The sequence below is a fragment of the Esox lucius genome, chromosome 3 (assembly GCF_011004845.1).
Source record: "Esox lucius isolate fEsoLuc1 chromosome 3, fEsoLuc1.pri, whole genome shotgun sequence".
In the NCBI taxonomy this organism is placed as follows: Eukaryota; Metazoa; Chordata; class Actinopteri; order Esociformes; family Esocidae; genus Esox; species Esox lucius.
Window position 1 is genome coordinate 15,428,448 of NC_047571.1, and position 13,514 is coordinate 15,441,961.

The following is a 13,514-nucleotide window of genomic DNA, read 5'->3' on the forward strand; positions in this document are numbered from 1 at the left end:
TACACCCATTACAGAGTAAGTGTACCAGATTTCATGCTTTTATCGGAAAGTGTAAGATTCTATTGTTGCTCTTATCTGACTACATCTTCTTTCCAACACACAACCCCACAGACCTGAGAATCTGGGATAAATACCCTTAGCCAGAGCTGAACTGTTGCCAGACCTCAGGATTTCTAAACAGGGACAGCAGGTCAAGTAAACACACTGACACTTAGCCAGATTACCAGAAGGAATGGAAGTTAACTGATTCAACTAAGTCCGGTTGGCTGGGACTCCTCACTGAGGACACATACACACGTACACACTCTCACGCACTAACATGCGCAAACACACACACATGTATACAGTATACATACACACCTCACATACAAAATCTAAGTTTACCAGGGTTCTTTCTGTTCTGTTTCTAGTTCCAAGGTTGGGGTCCTTTCCACATTCAATTCTAGTGTAGTCCCCCTAATTCTCCTGAATTCAATTCAAATTCCAAATTGAGATAATTTGATCAGAATTCCAGAATTTTGTACTATGGATTCCAATGATTAGATATTACCTCTATCAATTACACAAGTTCCAACTCTAATTAAATTCCTATGGGCTTTGGGAATTAGCTGTAAAGGGAATATAGAAATACAGCTTTAAATTAATAGAAATGTATCCTGCAATAAAATGTTAACACTATTTGCATTAATTCCACAAACTTGGAAATGAAGAGATATTGAATTCCATTTGTATACGTCCATACTCAAATTGCAATTAAATTCCAAATCCATAAGATTGTTAAAGTGTGTTTGAGTTTTTGAGTTAAATACTTCAATTGGATTCTCAAATAAAATTAGAATGTCCCCCAACTCAGGTCTCTACACACTTCAACTCAACATAAGCACACACACACTGCCCTTACCTTGTCACCATCCTCACAGTTCATGGCGTTTGAGAAGGGGATCTCAGCCTTGAACATCTTCCTGCAGTGCATGAGCTGCACCAACAAGTAGCACACTGTCTTGAACTTCATCTTTTTGGCAGGTTTTATATCCGAGAGAATCAATCCAGGGAATATCTGTCAACAAACAAGCATCAAGACCCTGGGTTAGGATACAAATGTTAAACAGAGACTGCTTCTTGACAGTTAATGCAGTTTTTATATTCTGATCATGGAATTCTGATCATGAATTCCGAACACATCATGCGTCTACAACTGGATTTAAATGTGTTTACCGTGCCCACATTGTGTCCGGATTCCCTTTTCCCGCGCTACATTGTAATGCCAGTAAGCATTCATCAAACAGTGGCAAAGGGAAAAGATGATAAACACAACAACAACAACAACTGGTTTGTAGTACCTACCTACTATAGCTAGCTAGCTAGTTAACTAACTAATTATCTAACTTTTTTAGCTAGCAAGCTCTCTCCCCATTTCAACCCAAGACCATTGTTTTCTAACATTGAGTCTTGTTCTGTTGCTGCGAAATACACACAAGAGTGATGGAGACAACCAGTTGTCTCCCCTACATATATTTATACATCCACAATGTATGTAGCAACTGCATCCTGTCCCATTTAATGCTAATATGTAGCAACTGCACCTTGCCCCGTTAAATGCTAATGTTTTTGTGTTTTTAATTATGTTTAAGTTTGGCCAAATCAATTACCTATAATTATGTTCCTATAAAAGGCATAATCCAATTTAAAATATGTATTTCAAATACCCCTTGGACCAAACAGACCTGGGTTCAAATGCATAGAGTATTTAATGTGTATTTGAAAATACACTTGTATTTGTATTTTAAAATACATAGTAACAATTTCCAAGTGTATTTCCAAATACATTAAAATATTCAACTACTTGTAATTTATTTAAAAGTAAAAATATAACAATATGTAATTTGAAATGTCTTAGAAAGTAATTGAAATACCATAAGTAGTATTTGAAAACATGTATGACCATATCCACAACTCCTAACTCTCCTTCTTCTCTTTCTCTCTTCTCTTTGAGAATGAAGAGCTGACAGCTCCATTAAGAGGATTAGGATCCATCTACAATGACATCCTTTTCCCTCTAGTGCACTACTTTTAACCAGAAGCCTATGAGTTTCCCAATGGACCCTGGTCAAAGGCACTTAACTGTGGAATAGACTGGTGTTTCCCAATCCTGGTCATGGGGATCCAAACGTTTTTGTTTTTGCCCTAGCACTCACAAACCTGATTCAAACGTTGCCCTACCACATTTAGACTTGGTTGACGTAATCAACCTACCATCAAGTCTTTAATTTAAATCAGGTGTGTGAGTGCTTGTGCAATAACAAAAACGTGCACCCCTTAGGACCCCCAGGACCAGGATTGGGAAACCCTGGAAGAGTCTGCCATTAGGGTCCAGTCTTAGTGAAGAGAAAAGGGCTGAGCTGCTGAACGGCCCTCTGAGACACTAAAGGGTTACATAAGGATCCATTTGGCTTATAATGTGAAACCTGGTAGATGACAGCATCCACTGATCTCTCCATGGTTAAATCGCTTGGACCGTACCTCCCTAGATTGGCCATTGTTTCTTGGTTTTTACGGTGTACCAGTAGAATACCCGAGAAGCACATACTACAACAACAGACGCTAGGAAGTCAGCCCCTTCTCCAGACCTAACACAGTCTGCCAGGGGGAAGGTAGAGGAGGGGAGATGGATAGTCAGGAGAGGATGGGAGATGGATAGTCTGGAGAGGAGAGGAGATGGATAGTCTGGCGATGATGAAGTGACACGAAAGTAGGACTGAAATCCCCTCTCCAGCTGCTCCTGGCACATCTGTTGGAGATGTGGAGTAATGAAAGACTGAGAGGGTATGTGGAAGGGGGTATAGAGTGAGTGTGCACATGTGTGTGTTTTGTGTGTTATGTTGCTGCCTCAGGCTGTTGACAAGACAGTGTCAGAGCTGAGGCCATACGTCAGCAAGACTATAAGTATAAACCCGTGTGACTTCAACAATGGTGAGTAAGTGAGTGAGTGACAACTCTACAAAATACCCATTATTTTCTATTATACACACATCATTGGTATTTATTCCCTTCTATCAATAAATGTACTTAGGCCTTTAGTACTATACTAATTTACTGCCTTTCCAGACCTATTAGATCTCACCTTAAGGTAAAAACAAAGGTTAATGAGAGGTTAAGTCTTTTTTAAATCTGGCCTCCATTTTACCAGGAAGTCCCATTAAGATGGATAATCTGTCCGAGCTTCTGGCAGTCACACTATGTGTCCACATTCAGTATATCCTACGTTAAGTGCAGTACTGCCTACGGTATTCTAGTATATCCAAAGTTATCTCTCATAATGTGCGACCTAGTATAAGCAGTGTTGCACTATGGCCCAAAATGTCTATAATAACCACCAAAACAACAGTCATTGTTGCTAAAGATGTGCCAAAAAGGCTGATTAAAATAAACAACACAGTTTGTGAGCAATATTTTATGCAAAAAATGGAAAATTGCTTTGGCATATTGGACATGTAATGCACCCCTCATTTCATATTTCTTATAGATGTAACTCTTACTCCTATTAAGGCAATAAGGAGTTTAAAACCAGTGGAACAGGGGTATATCTGCCTGGTAGAGAATGACATACAGTGAGGACAATCGTTCTGGAGTCAATAATTCAATGGACAAAGTTGGAGAGTTATAAAACTTGGTTGTATATTCAAGTCACAATTTCTTTATATCCGTATTCAGACACAACCTCGATGTCAATAACCTATTTGAAAGGGTTGCCAGAATATAGCCTCTATTGGAAGGAACCAACAGATGTGGATTTGGTATCTAAAGAAGGAAGAAATGCCTCAAGCCCACTTTTAGATAAGGGATATTTGATGTTACAGTATGAGGGCTGTTTTGGTTCCACTGATGCTGGGGCCCATGTTAAGGTCAATGGCACCATAACCTTTATACTGTACCAGGACATTTTAGCCCAAAACTTTCTTTACTTATTTTGCACTAAATGTCTTCTCTGAATTTAATATATTATAGTTCAATATACCTGTGTTGTTGATTTTATGCTACAAGGGTGCCAGTCTGTTTGAAGGTGATTATATGACCAGCAGGCTTACTTTAGGTTCCCCAGCTATGTCGTTACTGGCAGGATACTAGAAGACCAAATTAGCACCATGTTCTAATGGGTCTATTTTTTCCAACGCTTCACATCGTAAATACTCACACTCATACACTCATCCCGCCACACACACACACACACACACACATACACGCACATCTTTAATCCCACACGCACGTACACAAACTCTGGATAATCCTCTATGAAGATTTCCCATACTACACACAACATGAGGCCAGGCGCTGACCTTCCGTCGGTGAGATGGCACAATGAAGAAGGTCTGGATCTCGTGTTTGTGGAGAAAGGCATTTCTCTCATGACCGTTGCCGGGCTCCACCTCGTAGTCTCCATTCAGGGAGTCCAGTGTGGCCTTGGTGATGTGGACTTTCCTGATGGAGAGTGAAAAACAGTGTCAGCATCATTATGTAAACAGTTACATGTCTCCTACTTCCCTTATCGAATAAGACCTGAATAGTATTAACTAGTCCAGAGTGGTTTAGGGTGGGGAGGATAGTATTAACTAGTCCAGGGAGGACAGTACTGTGATTGTCTAAAGTGAGTATAACAAGATTACAAGTCAATGCAAACTGATAGACGGACCGGCAAGAATGTTTAAAAGGGGAAGATCTCAGGCAGTCAGACACATTTAGTAGAAAAATATTTCAAACGTAAATTTCAAACATTAAATGTATATGTGCCCTGGTCATTCTTACTTATATGTACGCTAATAGTACAGTAAAAACCTTACAGATTGTCCCTTTGAGCAGGACACTTAGCCCTTGACGTCTTCAGACCCCTGTTTGGCTCTCAGCCTGTGTGCTCTGAGTGTCTGGTCAGGCCATGTTATGGTGATAAGAGGTACTAACCCAGGAAGCCCCCCAGCCTCCATCACATTGGCCAGTGTGACATCATTGGACCACACGTCATACTGCCACTTCCGGAGTCCCAGGACCCCACAAAGCACCCGGCCCGTGTGGAGACCCACACGCATGTTCAGATTCACCTCCGTGGCCTCCGCCACCGACCTACAGGAGTTTGAGGAAAGTCACCACAATATAACATCATAGAGGCAATGTGGGAGGGTAGGTTTTTCGAGGGGATCTAGAGATGGTGGTCTGTGTGTGTGTGTATGTTATATGCAAATGTGTGTGTCTATGTTCCTATATGTGCTTGCATGAACACAGTGTTTGTTTACATGCACTTTTCTTCATTTCCTTTTACAAACATTGAAGAAAACAAACATAATAGGGTCTAATAGACATTTGAAATGAGCTCATAGAGAGTTTTACGGTATACAGCATTTATCAAAAGTCAATAGGTGCAACTCAATTATAGGTTAACAAAAATTCATTTATGGATTATATATACAAATAATTATTTGCAGATTTTGTTCACATAAGACACATCTGAAGTACCCAAAAAGACCTCTAGATATCATGGGATAGTTATAAAATAGCAACACAAACTCCAGTTATATACCCTCCCTTTGCAAGTCTACTACATGTACTCTAGCTATAAACTGTAAATCATTTATTGCCCTAACAGCCCATGTCCAAGAATAAACACGTTTGATTCTCCAAAGATAAATCATGCTGCCCCTCTTCAAGTAATAAAACAGACAGGCCAAGAAGCAACGAGACAATACTCCCATCCTTTCATCCATCCTCCCATCTTCCCATCCATCCTCCCATCCTTCCATCCATCTTCCCATCCTCCTATCCATCTTCCCATCCATCCTCCCATTCTTCCATCCTCTCATCCATCTTCCCATCTTTCCATCCTCCCATCCATTTTCCCATCCATCCTCCCATCCATCTTCCCATCCTTCCATCCATCTTCCCATTCTCCTATCCATCTTCCCATCCATCCTCCCATCCTCCCATCCATCTTCCCATCCTTCCATCCTCCCATCCATCTTCCCATCTGTCCATCTTCCCATCCTTCAATCCTCCCATCCATCCTCCAATCTATCTTCCCATCCTTCCACCCTCCCATCCATCCTCCCATCCTTGCATCCTCCCATCCATCTTCCCATCCTTCCCATCCATCCTTGCATCCATCTTCCCATCCTTCCTTCCTTCCATCCTCCCATCCATCCACCCATCCTTCCCTCCATCCTCTCATTCTTCCATTTTTCTAAACAGCTTGTCCCTTTAGTAAATCAAATGTAAATATATTCATCCAAGTAACAATAATTGACATACATTTTTTTTTCTATGCTGATGCCATTTTGGCGCTGAAATAATGAAAGAAGGCTTGCCAGCTGCTAGCAATGTGAAAACCCGTTAGCACAGTTTCGTTTTTGATATTAGCCAGAAAGGAAGAGGCATAAACAGCGGAACCAATTGCATCCTAATAAAAGATCATCTACTTCAAGTTTGAAATGTTGTGGGAACTACAACTTTACAGTGAAAACAAATGCAATCTTTTTATACAACTAGTGAAAATAATTAGAAATAAAACACACAAATTCATATCAATAACAGACTTGAAAAGCTAAGCAATTTTAATGAAATTCATATTTTATATTGTAATTATTATTATGTTTATGCCATTACATTTTATTAAGTATAACAATTAAAATATTAATTTCATCAGAATTATTAAGCTCGTCAGGTTTATCATTTTGCAGTTTGTGTGCTTTATAGGCTGTTGACCAGGAACAATGCTTCACCTGCCACCGATATTGATATTCATTAATATTAATCTACCACTGGCAATTAAAGGCATGTGTTTTCGGGTCATGTGCACAAAGAGATTGTTATGGCTTGGTCTCATTGTATGAGACCAAGCCAACAGCCATGCATTTAAAACAGAATAGAAACATCCTTATTAAAGTGTTGAGCTCATTCTCTTTTTCAAATTATGTAGGACATGCAAATGAGACAAACACTTTCACGCTTCATAAGGAAGCATCCAAATGCATTTCCATTACCTCTCCTTTAAATGAGATGCCCCTCTCTCAATTCCCTTTTCTGTAGTGTTGGCCAGAATTAACAGCATCTATGGACAATTCCACTAAAGAATCCTGTAACCTGCACTGGAATAGAGAATAGCAATATCCCCAGTTTTCAGACTCGCTTTTATCCCTGGCCAAAGCAAATTCATTTGTTATGGTGTTAATCACAAATCAATGTGACTATACCTACAGTACTGTTCATTATACTGTCAAAAACAGGTCAGCACTGTCAACACTAAATTAAACATGCTTTATTAGTTGATGTGAAACATATACACACCACTTATTTATCATTGACCACTATGCAACCAAGGATATATAAGCAGATCAGCCTAGACAATGGCCCAGAACTGTTCGATGGAGAGAATGAAATGTCTCTGTGCTCTACTCCAAGATCTAGCAAAGATTAGTGAGTGTTTACCATATACTTATAGACTCACGTAATGGTATCGATCATGTCCAGACCCATCTCCACGCAGCAGTGGGCGTGGTCAGTCTTGGGCTGGGTCAGACCTGACACACAGTAGTAACAGTCCCCCAGGATCTTTATACGTCTGCAGTGGTTCTCCTTTCAATCACAGAGGGAGGTGGGGTAGAGAGAGAGAGAGAGAGAAAGAGAACATTTGAAACTGGCATGTACAGAGAGAGACAGAATCTGTGTGTGTGTGCGTGTGTGTGTGAGTGTGTGCGTGCATACATTTGTTTGTGTGTAACACATATAAAAATTTCAAAACTTTTTCTGAATTAACTATAATGTATCCATGTAGGTTATTGTGATATAAGTTACTAAACAAAAAACTGCTAATATATTAAGGCAAATATCACATAATATAGGTTATTATTATTAAGTACTATTACTGTACATTAAAGAATATCATCAGTTACTGTGTGTGGTTTACCACTTCAGTAACATGTTCTATAGAGAAGAGGAGACCCAGCGTGACGATAACACAAGGTGACGGTAACATGGTGAGGGTAACAAAGGGTGATTTTAACACAGGGTGACAGTAACACAGGGCGAGTATTACAAAGAGTGATGATAACACATGGTGACAGTAACACAGGGCGAGGGTTACAAAGAGTGATGATAACACATGGTGACAGTAACACAGGGCGAGGGTTACAAAGAGTGATGATAACACATGGTGACAGTAACACAGGGTGACAGTAATACAGGGTGACAGTAATACAAGGTGACGGTTACACAGGGTGACATTAACACAGGGCGACAGTAATACAAGGTGACGGTTACACAGGGTGACATTAACACAGGGCGACAGTAATACAAGGTGACGGTTACACAGGGTGACATTAACACAGGGCGACAGTAATACAAGGTGACGGTTACACAGGGTGACATTAACACAGGGCGACAGTAATACAAGGTGACGGTTACACAGGGTGACATTAACACAGGGCGACAGTAATACAAGGTGACGGTTACACAGGGTGAGGGTAACACAGGGTGATAGTAATACAGGGTGAGGGTAACACAGGGTGACGGTAAAATAGGATGGCATTAACATAGGGTGGTAACACAAGGAGACTGTAACCTAGGGTGAAAGCAAAACAAGGGGACCGTTACAAATTGTGCAAGAAACACAGTAACACACCCATTTTATAACAAAACTAAAAGGATTCTGCCAGTCAGCTCGCTCATACTGCAAGAACAGAGCCTTTATTCAAGTTCTTTAATAAAAAAGAAAACAATAAAATACAAACAAAGTGTGATTAAAAATAAAATGTAATCACACTTTCACTCAAATTTAATATTTCTTAAGATATACTATTTCAATTTTTTGTATTTTCATATTGATATCCAAATGTCAACTAGTGTCTGGATTTCTTTAAAATAGTGTGCAATTGTTAAAATAATGTCTCAATCAATTGGCTTGATAGATTAGCTTCTCCAAACAAGTCTCCGGGGCTAAATGCAGAAAAACCATAGTCCCAGCCCACTTCATCATATGATCTGATCAGTGTTGAAGAAGTTCGTAGGTGTATGAGGTGAGTCACACCGCCTGGCTGCCTGGTGTCATGTGAAGCTGTGCTCTGCTGAGCTGTGGAAATGTAACCCATCATTAGGGATCCGTGAGCCAGAGATCACAGTGAGCTAGAGCTAGGGGGTGTGGGTAATAACATAACCAGGCTCCCATTGTTTCTTCATGGAAGAGATGTGATCGTGGGCTGAGCAGAGCATCTGAATTGAAACACTCAAGACTCATAATTATGCAGTGCTGTGGTGCCGTGGAAGAGAAAAGAGATGGATGCCCTATTTTTAACGTTCAAGTCCGTGTGTTTGAAGGAAAGAGAGTGACAGCTTTTCAGCTGCATATAATATAGTTTCCTTTACATCATTTTAGCTACAGGCTACACTCACTTTGTTATAGTCTACACAGAGGTACACATCTGAAGGGGAAATTCTGCGTTTTGATAAGAGCTCAACAGCAGCAGCGAATTATGAAAATAATGAGGCTGGAAAAACTTACATTCGCCTTACACAGAAAATCATAATTTGATATAACTATATGATCTTGAGTTTCTTCGTGCCCACATAAGCTAAGACAAAACAATCGTAGCCAGTGAGATAGGAGACACGTAGCTCCATTTCTAAGAAGACTAAAGAGTCAAACCGTATATCAAAACTCCCTCCATATTAAGCCATCATGTGGCCTAAGATAACAAGATTCTGGTGTACTGCAGCCGCATGGGTTTGAACTTGACCCACGGCTATTTCTGAAAAAAACTATCCTTGACATTTCCCCTCTTTTCAATTAAGAAAAATACTATAAAATAAAGAAATCAACCTCAACTCCACTTCGAATTAAGACTCTAACCTAAATAAAATAGACCCAAAATTGGAAGCTACAAACAGTTTACAAGCCCTGGTGCTTCTGAGGAGAACCAGAGTATTGGGTCAACCTGTTGAAAATATCTACAAATGCAACTATTTCAACCTGTAAATGACAACTTATTTCATGAGGCGTGTCTACTTGGTTTCGAAGTGGCGTAGCTGAAATCCACCCATAGAAATGAATAAATGAGTTTAAACATAAACATTACCTTGCATGCCTTTAACCAGCATTAACCTCTCTCATGTTCTATCGGTTTAAACTTTGTTCAACAACAGCTTCTATTAATGAAGGTACTGCATAGGAGTGTGTTTACATAGGAGCAACTGCACTTAAACACAAGATTATTTTAATGCAAACAAATAGGAGTAACCAGGGGTGAAACCACGGGCAAACTAGGTTGAAACTGGGTTAAAACGTCCATGGCAAGGTTATCCACAGGCCAAGATAGCGTAGGTGTAACAGATGGAGGGCTACACACTAAAGCCTGCCAACAAGAGGCTCCACCTTGTATGTGGTGGGGAGAGGAAAGCCCTGGTGCTTAGAGGCTCCTCCTGTCCTGTCAGTCCCCTCTCTGAGGGGTGCTGCTCCTATTCCCCTGTCCTGGCCCTGTGTTAGATAATCTGATCTGCCAAGTGAGCCAGGGCTTAGAATGCTGGTTCAGACCCAAGCTATGCAGGATTACTCCGTCCCAGTCACGGGACCATACAACCCGCGTCCGATATGTATGGCCATGTTGAAGGAGAGATAGGACGGGAGAATATAGATACACTTCTATATGTATAGATACACACCCAAATTGTCTTTAAGGGGTCAAGGTGTCTAATGTTTTGGTCCAGATCCTAAATGTCAACGTTTAGGTGAAAGGGCATAATAGAGAATGTTATATATTTTGTGTCACCGTACAAAGGCACCAACGGTTCTGTTGTATCGATTGTGCCTAAGAATAAGTGCTCATCACAAGATGATGTCAAACCTTTGCGAGAACGACCCGAGAAAGTCACGACATCAGGTCGCTATCATCATGACAACTAGTGACTAGCATAGTTTTTTTTTCCAAAAGCTGCGCTAGTTGACATAACAGCAGGAGTACAGTGTAGGAAAAACATTACAGTAGCTCATTAACATTTCACTCCATTCAGTCTCTAATACTCAGAAGTTGTCTCCCACAAATTGCATTGTTCACTAACAGCGTAATCACTGTTTACTGCCGTGCGCGAGCATATGCTGAGGCAAACTGTCCATGTTAGCAGCATGGAAGGAGCTTAAAAAACGAACGGACAATGGCGTTACTAAACACATGGTTTTGGCTATGCACATTAGGGGAAGTTTGTCTCTTGTCCGAGGCACTCACTTGCAGGATATTTCACAATAATATATTAAACAATTTTATAAACAGTACACAAATGAAGTAAATATATATCAAGTAGATGAATTCTAATCTCATTATAAATTCTGTTTGGTCAGAGATTTAAGCACTGAGAAAAACTCTCATAGAAGTCTCATTGAAGGCAAACGTTACATGTATTTGTTGATTCTAAATGTTCCTTAAAAATAAATTATTCTTTAATAGTTAATTTAAAAGAAATATGCTATTGACATAACTATTGGTAATATACATTTTTGCCGTGGTTTGAAACGAGTATCGAGAATCGTGTGATTTTTCTGGTATTGCATTTAAGTTCCAAATTCTGGTATTGTGACATTTCTACTAGGCACCTGTTCCAAGCTGTGTCCGCTGGCTTCTCTGACACTAATGTACACAATGACGATGGCGATAACAGCAAACGTGCCTCTCCGTGGGCCTGCGTGTCAGCCTGCTGGCCTGATCTCTGAGCCAAGAAAATGATAGCTGATTTGTTGAAATAATCAAAAAGGGCAGAGGAAGAAATATCAAACGACCAACTAAAAATGGAAGCCAGCAAATGAACAGAGGGGACAGGGGGGAGGAGGACCGAAAGGAACAGTTCAGGGAAGCAGGCTGGAGTGTGTCAATCCAACCAACCAGACACAAGGAGCTGGTCTATGAACTGAGAGGCGTTGAGAGACAGAAGAGGAAGACTGAAAAAGCTCTGTGAAAGCAGGGGGGTGGGGGGGCTCTCACAAACACATGCACACAATCACACAACGAAAGAAGCCAGAGCTATTAAAAGTTGTGGTTTAATAACGCTGCATAAATCAACCCTGAGTATCTCTGTCTGGTTTCAGGTGCTGGCTGGGCTGGGAGAAACATAAACCGGAGAGTCAAGAGAATGAGTGGAATGTGTCTGTTCATCATGTTATTTGTCTTAGAGCCAGACATTTCTACTCTAACCTGATCAAGAGCTGATCACAAACTGGCTAAAGTAATGACAATATAGCCTATGGATTTACAAGTGAGTTAAGTCCCCATTTAGGTTGGGTGAACTTTAAATAAAAGGGTTAACCAAACAGGAATTGACTTTTGTCCCTTTCATTTCGACACAATCTCAGTGCGACATTCATTTCCTCTAATGCCCAGAAAGGCTGTGAGAGAAACCAGCATGAATCAGTCTGAAGATACTGAGGCTGAAGAGGAGGAGGATCAAGCACAGTGCAGAAAACATTGTGTTCACACCTCAGAGTCAGATGTGACACCACACATCTTTGCTTATTTGCATTGTACTACATGTTTTATAGCAGTGGTTCCCAAACAGAGTTACTAAGACCCCTGGGGGGACTTGGCCTATCTACAAGGGGTACTTGAGACCTTAGGCTTACTGGTAAAATGTACATGAGCAGGAACTTCAAGGGGGCTCCAGGCAGAACAAAATTCAGTTGGTACAGTGGTAAAGTAAACAGTAATTTGTAGTGAAAGAGAGAGAAGGGGAGAGAAAGAGAGAGAGAGAGAGAACAGGGGATAGATAGAAGGGAAAGAATGAACACAGAGGGAGAAAGAGAGAAAGATAGAAGAGAGGAGTATGTTTGGAGGAAGACTCTTGGCCCACTTCCCTGGTGGATAGACCACAAGCCAAACATTTGGACAGGTGGCATGGGGACGAGCAGGACTGGCACTCTGAGATGCTGCCCGGTGGACATGTGGCACTGCCTGGTCCTTGTCTGGAACAAACACAGATAGTGTGTTTGTGTGTGTGTGTGTGTTAGTGGTGTGTATTTATGTTTATTTGTGCGTGCGTCTGTGTGGGTGAGTGTGTATGTGCACAATGGCTGAGCAGGATGAATCAGTTGCACTGCCACTTACTGCAAGACTGGATCACGGAGACTGGGGCTAAGGTTTAGGACACAGCATTGATCACAGTGACTGGGGCTAAGGTTTATGACACAGCATGCATCACAGCAACTGGGGCTAAGGTTTAGGACACAGAATGGATCACAGGGACTGGGGCTAAGGTTTAGGACAGAATGGGGCTAAGGTTTAGGACAGAATGGGGCTAAGGTTTAGGACTCAGCATGGATCACAGCGACGGGCTAAGGTTTAGGACACACCATGGATCACAGCGACTGGGGCGAAGGTTTAGGACAGAATGGATCACAGAGACTGGGGCTAAGGTTTAGGACACAGAATGGATCACAGGGACTGGGGCTAAGGTTTAGGACAGAATGGGGCTAAGGTTTAGGACTCAGCATGGATCACAGC

The 13,514-nt window shown here is 41.0% G+C and overlaps 1 protein-coding gene across 4 annotated transcripts in view; it reads right to left on the reverse strand.

The window, feature by feature from the left end:
* The window catches only part of LOC105018654 (adenylate cyclase type 1), a 46,543-nt gene that overhangs the window by 13,358 nt on the left and 19,671 nt on the right, over nt 1-13,514 (reverse strand). For all 4 annotated transcript variants that reach the window (XM_034289540.1, XM_010884264.3, XM_034289547.1 and 1 more), the window contains exons 5-8: nt 7,487-7,614; nt 4,954-5,112; nt 4,335-4,476; nt 902-1,057 (exon numbers count right to left, since the gene is read on the reverse strand). In XM_034289540.1, the coding sequence (XP_034145431.1) occupies nt 902-1,057; nt 4,335-4,476; nt 4,954-5,112; nt 7,487-7,614 (585 nt within the window). The remainder of the gene's footprint in view (nt 1-901; nt 1,058-4,334; nt 4,477-4,953; nt 5,113-7,486; nt 7,615-13,514) is intronic.